At 48.8% G+C, this 16,329-nt stretch overlaps 1 protein-coding gene across 16 annotated transcripts in view; it reads left to right on the top strand.

Moving 5' to 3' along the window:
• The window catches only part of SETD5 (SET domain containing 5), a 75,463-nt gene extending 65,200 nt beyond the window's left edge, over positions 1 to 10,263 (top strand). For 12 of the 16 annotated variants that reach the window (XM_058678742.1, XM_058678747.1, XM_058678741.1 and 9 more), the window contains 6 exons: positions 1,724 to 1,780; positions 3,535 to 4,005; positions 6,991 to 7,289; positions 8,047 to 8,180; positions 8,519 to 8,607; positions 9,261 to 10,263. In XM_058678742.1, the coding sequence (XP_058534725.1) occupies positions 1,724 to 1,780; positions 3,535 to 4,005; positions 6,991 to 7,289; positions 8,047 to 8,180; positions 8,519 to 8,607; positions 9,261 to 9,869 (1,659 nt within the window). In that variant the 3' untranslated portion in view covers positions 9,870 to 10,263. The remainder of the gene's footprint in view (positions 1 to 1,723; positions 1,781 to 3,534; positions 4,006 to 6,990; positions 7,290 to 8,046; positions 8,181 to 8,518; positions 8,608 to 9,260) is intronic. The other 4 variants (XM_058678750.1, XM_058678749.1, XM_058678748.1 and 1 more) reach the window with 1 other exon arrangement.
• Positions 10,264 to 16,329: the final 6,066 nt, after the last annotated feature.

Below are 16,329 nucleotides of genomic sequence, written 5' to 3'. Positions count from 1 at the left end.
TATTTGGATAAAGTTAGGAGTGTGTGTCTTACTGTTCTAAAAAAAATGATTCTCAAACTGAATCATTTTAGTATCAAAGTTTTAGTGACATGTTTCAATAGAATCATGTGTATAGAAATTCATCTATTGCATGTTGATTTGTATTGGAATATAGTCACTGTCTCTCAATTTTCCAAAATAATTTGTTCTATTGACTAAACACACAGAGTTCCATTCTTAGCTTTTGCTTCTCTGAGAATATTCTTTGATAAAGGTCAGAGTTCCAGCCAGTCACATCCTCCCTGTTCAACCTTGATGAGATCTCAAGGATTAAAGCTATATTGACTGGGGAAGTGGCTCAGTAAGCAGAAGCAGCAGCCTCACAAGTATAACTGGGTACTGATATCTAACTCTTGACCTCAGGAGCTGTGGGAGCGAACCTCTGCTGGGGGATTTATGTGGGGAACCTTCATGGTGACATTTGACTTTTGGAGGGAAGTTGACTCTCACTGTATTCTTCATGGTGTTCTGTTTTAGCTGGATATTAAAGCAGCTGGTTCAGGCCTTTCTAATTTTGTCAACTTGTGGAGTTCATGAGAAGACATTCTCCTTGCAGGGCAGCAGAATATAGGAAGAAAGTTTTATGCATTATTGGTGTAGATTTCATTATAAATGTGAAATTATAGACATCAGAAGGCAAGTGGCCATCCAAAATAAGCACATTCAGTACTCAGCATTCCCTGTCCCTTGCAGTATTTTTTGAATGACTATGACATACGGTACAAATTTGAGGTGTCTATTAGAATAGAAAAGAAAACCAAGGTCGTTGTATTGATCAAGTGCCCAGGCATCATAGTAGGAAGCCTGCAGGGAAAGATAACTGTCGTAAAAGGTCCTGTGCATGGTTCCACTCGGATCATCTTGGAGTTAACCAAAGAAATGTAGTCTTTGTCACGAGTTCAAAATAAAAGCTTGGCTTCAGCTCCCCAGCCCATTCTTAGCACCACTGTGATGTTCATGCTTTTCACTATATCATGGTACAGAGAGGTGTAGAGTGTCTTCAGGGCTCATGACACAAGGAAATGTCGAAAAGACGTCAAAAGTAAATACCAGTTTGCCGAGAGAGTATTTTTGAAATAAGATATTCAGAGAGTGAGGCCAGCACAGGGAGGACACACCTCATGTCCCTCTTCTTCACACCAAAATCACCCTTCTTCACCCAAATCCCTGCTCTAAGTGTCAGTTAGAAAGAATGCTTCCATCTCGCTAACCTTGTCAACTCCCAGCATGCTAAGATGTTCCCCTGATCAGTGATAGACTCACAGCATCTAGGGGGAAGAAAAGATGTGACAACCAGAGGGGTACAGGAGTAGAGGAGGAAATCTCTAAGGAATAAGAGGGCGGGTACCCCTCAGTGACAAATACCACAGGTTACTACAAGGAAACACATGGGAATTTTCACCAGTCTCTTTGCTGATAGGTGCTTTAAAGGTGTACTTAAAGCTAAAACATAACCACTTTATCCTTAAATGCTTTCAGAAAGCAGGAAGCATTTTAACAAATCATTCCCTCCATTGAGATGAGTTCTGCAGTTAAACATCCCTTTGCATTCTAACCTACTGCCCCTCACCCTCCCATCCAAAAAATTGTGGCTAACATCTGTGCTTGCTTTTATTTTTTGTTTGTTTTGTTTTGCTTCTTGACTTGGAGTAGATGAATAACAAGATGCTTTTCCCTCCTCTAGAACATATCCTCCCCTGAGAGTTCCCCTGCGCATAGGCCCGAGTCCCTGTCACCCGAGGTAGTTATCACACCATCTCAATCACACTTGGAGGCTGAGAGTGAGTGTGTGGGGAGGGCTGGGGATCCCAGGAAGTGGGGTGATGGGCTGGAGGGTGGTTGATCTATCACAGTGAGTTGAGTGACTGTGTAACTGTGCTTGTGCAGGGCTGTTGGTGCAGGTAGAGGAAGATGAAGTAGCTATGTGTGTGTGTGCGTGTGTGTGTGAGCACGGACAAATGAGTTGGGGTTTGTTTTTCTTGTTCGGGAGAGGGGTTGGCTAAAGAGCATGAAGAATAGAATGTACAAGTCAGGTTTATGGGATGCAGACTCTGTGGCCGGACTCCTTTTGTTAGCTGATGAGGAAGTTCCGAGAAGCTGTGTTCTGATATTTATTGTCTTGGGCTAGTAAAGGAGCAGCAGACAGTCCAAGAGTGGGAAGTGATTTATGCCTTATCCCAGGGTTCGTCAGGTGGTTCTGTGTAACTGACAGATTGAGAAGCTTCACTCAGAATGGAAAGTCGTCTGCCTTAGCTTTCCCATGGTTTCTCTGTGGCCCCTGAAGGGTGCTGTATGATTCAGTTGTTGATACTTGGGTTCTGAGGATTTAGTATACAGTTCATGTGTGTGTTGTGTCTTTTAGGATAGTCATTATATGTTTTTCCCAGAAATGCTGGTGCTATGGAGATATTAAATTTAAGTTTGATTGCTAGAGTTTTCTATTATAAGATATGTTCAGATGCAGTTAATCTGAATCCATGTGGAACCTTTTCCTCTTTAAAAGAAAAGTTGGGTTTGCTCATTACCTTTCTGAACGTAATTGTTCTTTGTTCCCACCCCCATTCCACGAAAAATTCTGGATTAAACTCAGTGACAGTTTCCACAGTCTGACTAGGTGGGATTTTGATGCATCAGTGTAAGCCTGGAAAAAGCTATATTTGATGAGATCTTAGAGATATTTTGCAGGTTTTGACTCGGTCTTAGGAAAATAAAGTCCTCGGTGGTTAAGGACTTAGATCATTCAGAGAGCAACATACTCGACTTTTTGTTACCGTGCTTCATGGAGCGTGGGCTGTGGTTGACCTAGTGGTGAACTGTCTCATGTGTTGCCAATGACAGGTGGGAGTCATAGTGTTCATGTTTAAGATGCTCTGCGATGGTGAGCGCCAGTGTCTTGTGATCGATTGACATACTTTAGAGGATAAAGAATCGAGTGACCAGAAAGCAGTATGAGAAATTTCTGTAAGGGTGAAACTGCAGGAAGAACTGCTTGGTTAACGTCTTTGGTGTTATTCTCCTCTCCTGAACCAGTCATTGAAATGCTTGTTTTTCCATCTGTCTTCTACTTTCCTCCACCTTCCCCCCCCCCCCATCAATATTAGAAATCAATAACACCAGAAGCCAGTTGCCTTAAGACACCAGTCTCAGCTTCGTAGTGTGCATGGGGCTCAGGTAAATCCCTAACCGTTGCCCAGTTCCTGACTGCAGTGCAGGGATTCAGCAGACCTGAGGAAAGGCTCAGCAGACAGAATAGTCACATCTGCCAGGTACCTAACTCTGACTCCCAGCATTCTCAGACGGAAAGACTTAGATCAATTTGGAAAATATCTGGATTCTGTAGTAATCTGGCCTATAGACAGCGTGGAACTGTTACAGATGCTAACAGGTTTCTCTCCTCTTCCCTTTTTCACCTGTCTGCCTCACCTCCCTCCCCTCCTGCCCTTTGACATCTTCCTTTGTCCCCTACCCCATGTCTTTTGATTTTTATTCTTTCAGCTTTGTCACCGGAAAGACCTGGATTTGACAAAGGTGGGATACCTTGACTCCAACACTAACAGCTGTGCGGACAGACCTTCCCTGCTCACCTCAGGTCAACCCGACCTGGCTCCTCATCCTTCCGTCGGGCCCACTTCTGAGACTGGCTTCCCAGGCAGGAGTGGAGATGGACACCAGACTCTGGGGAGAAACTCGGACCAGGCATTTCGGACAGAGTTCAACCTGATGTATGCCTACTCCCCTTTGAATGCCATGCCCCGAGCAGACGGGTTGTATCGAGGCTCTCCCCTTGGGGGAGACAGGAAGCCTTTGCATTTGGATGGAGGCTATTGTTCCCCTGCTGAAGGATTTCCCAGCAGATATGAACATGGCTTCATGAAAGACCTCTCTCGTGGATCCATGTCTCCTGGTGGCGAAAGGGCCTGTGAAGGAGTCCCCTCTGCCCCCCAGAACCCACCACAGAGAAAGAAGGTAAGAGCCCCACCTCACACAGGCCCTCTTGGGAGCAACATGAGCCAGTTGATACAGCAGTTCCTTAGCCATTTCTCACTTTGTACTCGGCATTCTCCTCGGATAATAGAGACATGCTCCGTGCTTAGTGTTGTGTGTACTTGGCACATTGAAATGCCTACAGTGTGTGATACACCAACTAGGTGATTGAAATTGCAGAGCAGTGAGAGAATGGTAACCATTCAACATTTCTAGTTACAAGCATTGTGGTTTTGTTGTTGTTTGTTTGTTTTTGTTTTTAAGATTTTATTTACTTTTATTGCAAAGTTAGATATACTGAGAGGAAGATCCTCCATCCGATGATTCACTCCCCAAGTGACCACAGCGGCTGGAGCTGCACCAATTCAAAGCCAGGAGCTAGGAACTTCCTCCCCATCTCCCATGCGGGTAGGATCCCAAGGCTTTGGATCGTCCTTAACCACCTTCCCAGGCCACAAGCAGGGAGCTGGATGGGAAGTGGGGCCGCCAGGATTAGAACTGGCACGTTCAAGGCGAGGACTTTAGCCACTAGGACACCACGCCGGGCCCCCGGGCATTGTTTTTTTATCCCCATAGTAATCCTGTTACAGGTAGTTTCCTATTTTTCAATGACAAAACTAAGGCAGATTGAAGAACTTGCCGCATGGTTACACAGCTAAGGGCATGAGCCAGGGTACTACTCAGTTCTCTCTGACTCCAGATTATGCACTGTTGTTGTAACCATGCTGTTTCCTTCTCCGTTCTGCCCTCTGGAGCCTAGGGCAGCAGCAGTGAGCTTCACCTAGCCAATTGTGCAGAACAAAACAAGGCCCTAAGCCAGTTCAAGGGTTGGAGTGGACCGAAAGGTAGCAGATTACTTACCTGTCTGAATCTCAAACATTAATCAGCCAGCAAATGAAACAGGCAGTTAGTACAGAAAGAGCAGAGCAAGTAGCTCGTGGACACTCTGACTGCCAAGCATTGGGACATAAGTGGAGGATTAGAGAGGCCAGGCACTAGGGAACTTGTTGTTGGGCTGGGACTGTAAAGTTCAAGAAGTGGGCCCGGTGGCGTGGCCTAGCGGCTAAATTCCTCGCCTTGAAAGCCCCGGGATCCCATATGGGCACCGGCTCTAATCCCGGCAGCTCCACTTCCCATCCAGCTCCCTGCTTGTGGCCTGGGAAATCAGTCGAGGACGGCCCAAAGCCATGGGACCCTGCCACCCACGTGGGAGACCTGGAAGAGGTTCCAGGTTCCCGGCTTCGGATCAGCGCAGCACCAGCCGTTGTGGCTCACTTGGGGAGTGAATCATCAGATGGAAGATCTTCCTCTCTGTCTCTCCTCCTCTCTGTATATCCGGCTTTCCAATAAAAATGAATAAATCTTTAAAAAAAAAAAAAGTTCAAGAAGTGCTTTCAAAATTAGTGATTGAGGGCCCGGCATGGTAGCCTAGTGGCTAAAGACCTTGCCTTGAACGCACCAGGATCCCATATGGGCACCGGTTCTAATCCCGGCAGCTCTACTTCCCATCCAGCTCCCTGCTTGTGGCCTGGGAAAGCAGTCGAGGACAGCCCAAAGCTTTGGGACCCTGCACTTGTGTGGGAGACCTAGAAGTTCCTGGCTCCTGGCTTCAGATCAGCACAGCACTGGCCATTGTGGTCACTTGGGGAGTGAGTCATCAGACGGAAGATCTTCCTCTTTGTATATCTGACTTTGTAATGAAAATAAAGTAAATCTTTTTAAAAAAAAATTAGTGATTGAGCCCAACGCTGTGGTCTAGCATTTGAGGTCCTCGCCTTGCATGGGCCGGGATCCCACATGGGCACTGGTTCTAATCCCAGTGGCCCCACTTCCCATCCAGCTTCCTGCTTGTGACCTTGGAAGGCAGTTGAGGACGGCCCAGGGCACTGGAACCCTGCGCCCACACGAGAGACCTGGGGGAGGCTGCAGGCTCCTGGCTTTGGATTGGCGCAGCTCCAGCCATTGCAGTCACTTGAGAAGTGATTCATCAGATGGAGGATCTTTCTCTCTTCCTCTCTGTATATATCTGAATTTGTAATAAAAATAAATAAATCTTTAAAATAAAATGAGTGATTGTCCACAAGGGACGTTGAGCTACAGTGACTTAACATTTATTCGGCAGAGCCAGAAATACTGAGGGTCCTTTGTGGTATAGTCTGTTTTAAGGGTACGGATAAAAGTTTATTTTTTCACCCTGTTCCAGGCTGAAGTAAGGAGCTTCTTCCATGTCTCCTACATGGATGCAAGATCCCAAGGAGTCGGGCCTTCTTCCACTGTTTTCCCAGATGCATTAGCTGGAAGCTTGATCAGAAATGAAGCAGTCAGGACGCAAACTGGCACCTGTTTGAGATGCTGGCATCCCAGGCAATGGCTTTGCCTACTCTACCAGCCCCTGTTTGCTGAGTTTTGTTGTGTTTTTTAAGGTAGAGAGAAATGTTCATCTGCTCATACACTCCATATATGCTGTGGTTTGGCCAGGCCAAAGCCAGGAACTGCAGGCGCTGCCACCAGGGTGCGTGGGTACCCACGTGACACTTGGCTCAGAAGCAGAGCCAGACCCCAAACCACTGGCCACTGACAGGGAGGCAGGTGTGCCAGATGTGCACCCTCCTGATTGATGCTCTGATAGCATGTGGCTGTGCTGTGATCTCTCACACCTACGAAAAGCTGCCAGAGCTGGTACCTGCTTGGGCTTCTTGGTTTGGCTCATTTTTTCTATTCTGTGGGTTTGTGGTTGCTTTGTTTATTTGAAAGGCTTCATTATAGACAGTGGGGGTGGGGATAACAGAGAAAAAAACTTCTGTCCTCACTCAGCCAAGGCTTAACCCATCTCACCACAACACTGGCCCCAGCTGATGGTTACCAGGATGGTGTCTTCCCTATCCCCGTTGCCAGTGATTGCGCAACACACAGCTCAGCTGGAGTGACGGTTTCTCTCTCTCTCTCTCTCTCTCTCTCTCTGGCTAGGTGTCCTTGCTGGAGTACCGCAAACGGAAACAAGAAGCCAAGGAGAACTCTGGCAGCGGAGGTGACTCTGCCCAGAGCAAAAGCAAGTCAGCAGGAGCTGGGCCAGGAGGCAGCAACTCCAGTTCTGACGCGGGTGCCCATGGTGTGCAGGGATCCTCAGCCCGAACCCCTTCTTCCCCTCACAGAAAATTCTCCCCATCTCATTCCTCTATGTCCCATTTGGAGGCGGTAAGCCCGTCCGATTCCAGGGGCACTTCATCATCTCACTGCAGACCTCAAGAAAGTATCAGCAGTAGATGGTAAGTTTGTATTTAAGGTTTTCTGATCGAGTTCAGGAGGGATGTGTGCCACTATCATTCCCAGTTTTACCTAAAATGTATGGGAGGACTGAGAGACTAGTCAGTAGCGCACTCTGGCTGATGGAGTCCTGCCAGCCACAGCCCTCCGCCTTGGAGAAGAAAGGAATGAACAGCTGGTCTGTGGAGCAACACTTTGGAAAGCATACAGTTGTGGGCTGCTGTGGTTCTGTTTGGTTTGGTGGGCACTAACACTTCTGTGGTCTTGCTCCACATGAAAGGTAAGTTGGGAGTTTAGCCAGTTCCATTTGAATGAATAACAGATGCTTGCACAGCCAGCACATGCAGAGTACTCGGGCATTCTGACAGGACTCCGGAAGCACAGAGGACTGCTCATGGCCACTAGTGAAGCAAGATCCTCAGGAATATGCAGTGGGAGGCGTGTGGTTGTATTTGCTAGTCTGCAACCTTCATTCCTTCTATGGTTTCACAGAAAATAAAATTTAGCAATTTCTAAATGGGGTTTAAGAAAAATTAACATCTTTGGTCCATTTTCTTGATTCCCCCATTAATTTTTTTCTTTAGTTTCTGACATTTTGAGGTAGAGGAAATACCTTGTTCTACAGGGCTCCTGAAGTTAACCGTGTTCAAGAGGATGTTTTCAGAGACTGTGTGGGTGCAGGGGTGTTATTTTTGTCTTGGTTGTTTGATTTCTGACATGAATCCTTTGTTTCAGTAATGTACCCCCTTTGCTTTGCAGGATGGTTCCCACATCAGTAGAACGACTCCGAGAAGGAGGCAGCATCCCCAAGGTCCTCCGGAGCAGTGTGAGGGTGGCCCAGAAGGGAGAGCCCTCTCCCACGTGGGAGAACAGTATCCCAGAGAAAGACACAGGTGAGCCTGGTCCTGCTGCCGGCCTGATTCCCAGCCAGCGCAGGGCACCAGGGCGTCCATTCCTGACGCAGCTGGCCTCTGTCTCAGGCTCCTTGAGCTCTAGCACTGCTTGCTGTGTCTGCTCAGCCTCTGCAGTGTCCTGAAAGTGCACCTAGGTGAAGAGGAAAATACAGAAGGAGCCGGGAGTCAGTTCAGTCATTTAAAACACAGCCCATGCTTAGCCAATCGTCTTTGCCTTTTGGCTTGCTGCCTTCACTGGGTTGTTGATGACAGTAGAGACTTCCCCTCACTTGCTGTCAGAAGCCAAGTGGATTTGTTTATTTTTTATCTCCTTCCAGACCCTGCCGACGGAGAAGGCCCAGAGACCTTGAGCTCAGCGCTCTCCAAAGGAGCAGCCGTTTACAGCCCTTCCAGATACAGCTACCAGGTGCTGGGGGACACTGTAGGCCTGGGGCCTGGGGCCAGGGCGTCAGGGTTTAGTGATCCTTGTTGTGTTTTGCAGTCTCAGGGTGCTGGCTTTGCATATGCTTTCACAACCTTAGAAGGAAGTCATCTGCCCACTCTCAGGCAGTAACTCATGCCAGAAAAAATAAGATGACCACAGTCATTTTACAGATTGTTACAAAAATGAAGGGAATTTGGGGACAGAGAGAAACTCCCAGAACCATAGAACTGTGTCATAAAATAATTTTTTTTTTAAACGGAAGGGAAGTGCTAGCACAGTGGTGTAGCACATTAAACCTTCTGCCTGTGGTGCTGGTATCCCATTTGAGTGTCAGTTCAAGTCCCAGCTGTTACACTTCCAATCTAGCTCACAGCTGGTGGCCTGGAAAGCAGCCAAACATGGCCCAGGGCCTTGGGCCCCTACCTCTATTTGGGAGACACAGAAGGAGCTCCTCACTGCCTGGCTTCAAACCAGCCTAGCTCTAGCCACTGTGGCTATTGAGAAAAGTAAATCAGCAGATACAAGATTCTCCCCCACCCCCAACTCTTACTTTGAGGTAAAATACTATAAATGTGCATGAACTATTTCAAGGAGTTTGCCTCCCTGCTCAGAGTCTTCCTGCTGTCTCGTTCCAGCTCCTGCAGTGCGACAGTCCCCGCACAGAATCACAAAGCCTCCTGCAGCAGAGCTCCTCCCCCTTCAGAGGGCATCCCACCCAGTCTCCAGGGTACAGTTACCGAACTTCCGCCCTGAGGCCTGCAAACGCCACCTCACAGAGCTCCTCCGAGTCCTCCCTCTCTTCTGCGTCCTATTCCAGCCCCGCCCACCCCGTATCCACAGACTCAATGGCCCCCTTCCCAGGGACTCCAGGGTATTACAGCAGCCAGCAGCATTCTGCAAGCAGCAGTAGCGGCAGTGTGCCGAGGAGGGGCTGCTCCTCCAGTGCCGCCAGCCCAACCCTGCAGGGTCCCTCAGACTCGCCGACCTCAGACTCAGTTTCTCAGTCCAGCACAGGAACTCTGAGTTCCACCTCCTTTCCTCAGAACTCTAGGGCGTCATTGCCGTCGGACTTACGGACGATCAGTGTGCCCAGTGCCGGGCAGTCAGCTGCCTCCCAGGCCTCCAGGGTATCTGCGGTTTCCAATTCACAGCACTACCCGCCCCGAGGGAGTGGGACTGTGCATCAGTACCGACTCCAGCCACTGCAAGGGTCAGGAGTCAAGACTCAGACAGGACTTTCCTAGGGCTTCTGGATTTGGGCAAATAGAACTGAACAAGCCCATAGCTGCTTCCTTCCAGCTGCCTCTGGAACCCAGGCCGAGCAGATTGCTGGGGAAGGGGGTACACAGTGTCAGAGGATTGGGTCTGGTCAACAAGAAACAAGACTTGTGGTTGCGACTGGCCTCTGGCCTTGGAGAAAGATGTAAATCTTGTCTGAAGCAGAGACTACGAAGAAGTTCCTCCCTGCGGTCGAGGGTACATTGTTGACAAGCAAATGGCGTCTCAGTAACGGTTCTAAGTGCAATGAGTTGTGTTGGAGCCTCTGTCTCCCATCCTTGCCTGTAGCCTGTAGTCACCTGTGCAGTGAGGACATCTTTTTAAATAAAAGAGAAAAACATTTTCTTTTCAAAAGAAAAAGGTGAAAGGAGCCGATCTTACAGCCCCAAGCCATCTAAATAGTGTTAGGGTTTTTATGCACTTAAGAAAAGAGGTAGGTGTGGAAGTGTCCACCCGATGACAACCATTCCAAAACAGGAAAGCAGCGGCCTGGCTAAGGTGTGTTCCCCTTTGTCTTAAAATCACCGAGAGGTAGGTTGTGGGCCGAGTGCCCAGCCCTTCGAGGAGGAGCTGGGAGGAGATACCGGGGCATTTATCATTTCCCTTTCACCAACCATCTCACAGCTCAGTGACCACGGGGCCGGTACAAGAGGGCTAAGAGGTGAGGTAGCCCTGTGGCGTTACCACTTTGAGCTCTAGGCAGCAGCTTCGTTAGGAAGGATCCCAGGTGGTTTGGGACATTCTTTGAATGTTGTTTTCTCTACTCCCAGTTAATCAGGAGTTGACCACTCCCTGAGCAGGACCACCTCTGTGACTAGGGAGCTTGCACGCGTGACTGCAGGGTAAGAGTGAGAAGGTGGGCTTGTGGAGTGGCACCGACAGGACTGTGACTGTGTGTGGGCCCGCCTCACGTTCCCTTGGGCGCTGCTTGTGTGAGGGTAGGCCCAGTGAGTTCCCAAGCCCCCACAGCCCTGACACTGTTGCGGATGAGAGATGCGAGCAGCCTGGCTTCTCCCCGTCAGTGCATTGTGCCTGTTGTACACCCCTGGAGGAGCCCAGAGCCGGCCCAGGCGGGGTACACAATCTTTTTAAATTCCATACGGTTGCCAGCTTATTTCTTTCACTTGTTTACTGTACTATCCGGCGTGTTTTTATTTATCTAATTTTGTATTCAGTTATAACCATGGTAGGGGTAGTGACTGTATGGCAGGTGTGATCCCTGGTGCTGCAGTGGACCGGACTTTTTTCTTTAGACAAGATGATACTGTGAGTCTCCCTCTTGCCTCCCCCCATCTCTTGCATCCCCTTCTTTTCTGCCCTGTCCTACAGCTATCATATGCACAGTCTTCTCTTTTTGTGTGTGACTGTTACAAAATTTCACTTTTCAAAATGGAAATCAGGTGTTTGCTCCAATGAGGGGAGACCTCAGCAGAGTACTTGTCGTTTCCCCCACAAGCCCGTCCGTCTGGGAGAGCACTGGGAGTGGGATCCTCTCGCCTGGGATGCTGGTTCCTTCGTGTATGATAGAAACCACGTGTAAACGTCTCTCCACCTGCGCTGGGGTTGCATTCTCCTCTCGGCTGCACCTGAGGGAGAGGCCAGCGGGCAGGCAGCCCTCACCCTGCCTGGCACGTGCAGAGACCCCAGCCACTCTGTGTGGGCAGGGTGCTGTCAAGACCAGACCTCTGGGGGGGGGTTGGGGGAGGGGGGTGGGGGGACTCTTGGAAGGGAAGAAGTATCGCTTCTTTCTCAAGTGGAGTGTTTACACCTTGCTGTAACATTTGAACTTTCACAAGAGATGTAATAATTTTGATAATAAAATTCTTAACCATAACAAAGTTGAGAACTTCTTTGTTTTGTTCTGAGTGTGGTTGCCTCATGCCCTCCTTGCTTGAAGAGAACACTCATTCAATAGAGTTTGTTCTTGGGGGACCCATCTTCCCCTTTGGCGGCCAGCAATGCTGGTGAGGCTTCCTCCAGCCTGTGAATGTCAAGGTCAGGCTAGTGTCCAGGAAGGACTGCCGCACAGAACCTGAACTTGAACAGCTCATGACAGAGCTGCTGTTCACTGGCATTTTTCCTTTTCGTCTAAAAGCCATGTTGGACTGATTCTGGACTTGTACTGGTTAAAGTGGCTGGACATTCTGGCATGGCCTTTATAGTGTAGTGTGGGAGGGGACTAAGTGCATGTGACTGGAGAGCTTGAAGGGGTCATACTGGCATCTGAGGAATAGATGTGTAAGCTGAGGCCACAGTGGGACAGTAAGGCCATGGGGTGAAAAGGCTTGTTGAACGCGTTTGGAAGGAGCAGGGGTAGCAGTAGGTTTTGATTTACGCGTGGTCAATGTTCTGTCCTGGCAGGCCAGGTGTTCTAGGCTGCTCAACGCTTAACACTGCGGAACTGAAATAGCCATAGAGCGTGTTGCTGGGTTCCCATCAATCTTTATTTCCCAGTGCCTGACAGGGAAGGTTTGGCCCAAAGGCTTCAGTTTGCTGCTCCCTGTATCTGACAGTTAAGTACAGTGAAAGAACCATGCAAATGAAGGAGTGCTCCAATTCTGTCCAGTAGGTGGCTTGGTTCTTAAAAATTGTTGAGTCGTGTTAGAGAGATGAGTAGACAGCTGGGAACCCAGTTTGGAAGGGAAGCAGGTGTCCAGGACAGATAAGGGATAGGTGGAATCAGGCTGTGTTTCACTGATGGACTGCATTGGCAGAGCTCTGCTTTTACTGTGTGTGGCAAATATTTACTACTTAACCTGTGATAAACCACATTGTGCTAAGCTTATAACTGAGTCAGAGTTGAGAAAGATAGTTCTGTAAGAAGCTTGGACAATAACTAGTTGAGTGCATGACCAAGAATACTTGCGTAGATTTGCAAGCTCCCCTGCAGAATGCCTCAGACTAACCACAGCTGCTGCAGCTGGAACTAGAGTGGAGGTTGAGGGCCATCCTCTTCAAAGAATCGGAATTGAGCAGTGAAGTTGCCACATCCTACCTCAGAGTGGGCTTGATTCCAGCTTCCTGCCTCCTGCGTGGGGGACCTGGGTTGAGTCCACAACTCCCCTGCTCAGCTTGATCAAACCCAGGCCCTTGGGGGCACCTGGGAATGACTTCTTCCTCTATGGGAGTTCCCAGATCGGATGTTTAAGTGCATATTTTGTAACTTGCTAAGCGCCTGGACTATGTGTAGTGCCGGGAGCATCCAGGTAAGACAGCTGCTACTAGGAAGTAACCACTTGGAACTGTTCCCTGCTGGGCTGCTGATGCTGGAAGTGCAGACTGAACACGATTAAGGCAGTCAAGGCTGCTCCTGCTGCTGACTGTCCTTCATCACTTCCCTAACTTAGCTGGTTTTTAACTTTTTATAACCGAAGTGCCAAAGGTAAAATTTATTAATATTTCTAAGGAATTAACAACCCAAAAATCTGTCTTGACAATTTTTGCAGTTTAACTAGGAAATGAGTATAAATCACTGGTAATAACAAAATTCTTGGAAATCACTTAAAAGGCTAAGTCCTACCAGATCCGGCCTCAAAGCAACAGCCTGGCCCTTTGCCCCAGCCATCAGTTGGGTGGTGCAGTGTTTTCTCAAATAGTGATCACCTTGAAGAACAAAGGGTTGATTGCCTGGTTGCAAGTGTCCTGCACTTTAGTGATTTGAAGAGTCAGTTACAGAGAGATCTTCCGTTACTCATTAACTCCCCAATGTCTGTAACAATCGACTGTAGCCAGTAACCCCATTTGGGTCTCCCACCTGGGTGACAAGGGCCCCAGGCACTTGTGGAAAAGCATTCCACTGCTTTTCCAGGTTATTAGTGGGGAGGTGGGAGGGGGGCAGCAAAATGGAGCAGCAGGCACCCCAGCCAGGAGCCACATACAATCAGTGCCAATGTCTTTAGTTGCTATACCACAACCCCAGCCCCGATGACTGAATAACCTGTGAGAACTTTATTTGGAAGTCAGAGTTGGAAAGGAAGTTACTTGATCTACTAGTTCATTCCCCAAACGGCCAAAACAGCCAGACCAGAGCCAGGAGCTTCTTTCAGGTCTCCCTTGTGGATGCACCCTCCCTGCCTGCTAGGGCTTAGGCTGAAGGGGACCGTTCAGAGAGGGTGTGCTGCTGCTTTCCCCTGCTCTTCCTGGCTGTTTTATTTCTCCCATAAAAAGCATGTACTGCAACCCGGACATAAAAATAAAACCTGGGGCAAGCGGGCAATGTAATTATAGGCCAATTCTCATACTCCCTGGCCTCGGCATTTGCTGCAACCTACAGTAGACAGGACAGCGTGCTGTTGGTCACAGACCAATAGATCACAGGAACGAGATAGCCCAGAGTCAACCCCACATACATACAGGCAGCTGAGTGTTAGTGCTGCAGCACTGTGTGTTAAGCCTCTGTCTGCCACGTCGACATCCTATGTAGGCATCCATTTCCCATCCAACTCCCTGCTGAAGTTCTTGGCTTCAGACGTTCCCAGCTCCGGCCATTGAGGCCATTTGGGGAGTGAACCAGCAGATGGAGAATCTGTCTCTCCTCTCTAACTCTGCTTTTCAAATAGAAAACAAGTCTTGCTTTTAAAAAGTATATATATACACACACAACCTTGGTGTGGGCACAAGCAGAAGAGAGGGCAAATAGAGGCTCCACTAATGCTGTGGAACGCCTGGACATCGTTCAACCACAATCAGAATGAACCAGACCTGAATTAAGCAGAAGTGGAAGATAACTTGGAAAATCTAGTCTATTCAGAAGATGGTTGTGACAATGACATGCCAAATAAAACCCCAATTGCCTGATCCATGAGAGATCAAGAATGAGCCTGTGGCACAGTAGGCAAAGCCACTGCTTGGGATACCTGCCTCCCATGCAGGAAGGCATTTGGGACCCAGCTGCTCTGCTTTTGCTCCAGCTCCCTGTGGTGTGCCTGGCAAAGGAGCAGGGCAGGTCTAAGGGCTGGGCCCCTGCCAGCCACATGGGAGATCCAGCTGGAGCGCCTGACCCTGTGGCCTCTTTGCAGCCATTTGGAGAGGGGACTAGCAGTGAAAAATGTTTGTCCCTTCTGTCACTGTGCCTTTCAAGTAAATTCTCGAAAAGAAGGGATTGATAAGCTGGGCTTTATTCAAATTGAAGTGAATACTTTGAAGGGACCAAAGAATGAGATGAGAAGCCACAGATCGAAGAATATATTTAGAGAAGGAACACCTGATAAAGGACTTACTTACCTAAACCTTGGGACCCGTAGTAATCGGATGAGCAGAAGATATGAACAGACAGCTGCTACGTGCATGGCAAGCCTGTTTGAAGCATGACATTCAATGACAGAAGTAGAAAATGAAAATATAAATAACAAAAAAAATAGAAAATGACTCAGGGAGGTTCCATTGCACATCTGTTAGAGTAGCCAAAGCAAGCACTGTGGGGCCAGCACTGGCTGGGCAGCAGCATCCCGTATGACAGTGGGTCCTGACTGCTCTGCTTCCAGCCCAGCTCCCTAGTGCTTGGGCCCCTGTACCATGTAGGAGCCCCAGATGAAACTTTTGGTCTTGGATTGGCCCAGCTCCAGCCTTTGCAGGCACTGGAGAGTGAACCAACAGGTGGAAGATCTATCTCCTGTACGTAAATGATATTTTTTTAAATAGATGCATGTAAAACATTGAGTTGTGATAGCAGAAACATCAGATGTGGGGTAAGTTCAAATATAGTTTTATATGTTATGTGTGGTAACCACAAAATTCCAGCCATCAGTTTAGCTCCTGACAGCCAGGTCCTGCACCCTCAGCCTCTCCACTAGGGGATCTTTTAGAAACATGGATGTATTCACATGGAAGGTACTGCTTCGAGCACCCCAGTGACTATCAGAGCCACAACAGCACCAGGCCAAAGCCAGAAGGCAGGGCCTCCCACATGCATGGCAAGCACCCGGGTCCTTGGGCCAGCCCAGCTGCCGCCCAGGGTCTGCGTTGAAGGAAGCTGGACTCGGAGGCAGACACCCCACTGTGGGATGTTGGTATTCTGTGCTGAGTCTCCATTTCAGTCTTCCACACCCCTGACCCTAGGCAGCTTGGTGGGTCTTTCCCTCAGCTTCTGCACGTCCTGAGCAGAATGCCTCTGTCATCTCGGAATCAAGAAAGGCCGGGAATGAAGCCAGCTCTCCACGTGGCTTCCCATGGTGCTGACCATCGCATGGCCTGTAGGGCCTGCATCCTCTCTGTTGCCTCATTCTAGCCTTTTTATTTCCAGCAACTGGGTGGATCTGACGCTCCTAGGATGCTGCCACCTTGACGTACAACCACTCGACAGACTTGCAATTCCTTGGCTCCTGCAGCAATGCCTCCAGACACGGGCCTCTTCTCAAGGGTTTGGATCAGGCATGCCAGTGTTCCCTCCAAGTCAACAGCCTTGTGTCCTGACGCACACTGAGCCTG

The sequence above is a fragment of the Ochotona princeps genome, chromosome 21, assembly GCF_030435755.1.
Source record: "Ochotona princeps isolate mOchPri1 chromosome 21, mOchPri1.hap1, whole genome shotgun sequence".
Classification (NCBI taxonomy): domain Eukaryota; kingdom Metazoa; phylum Chordata; class Mammalia; order Lagomorpha; family Ochotonidae; genus Ochotona; species Ochotona princeps.
Note: the sequence above shows the minus strand (reverse complement) of the source record. Positions and strands in the feature narration are given on the sequence as shown.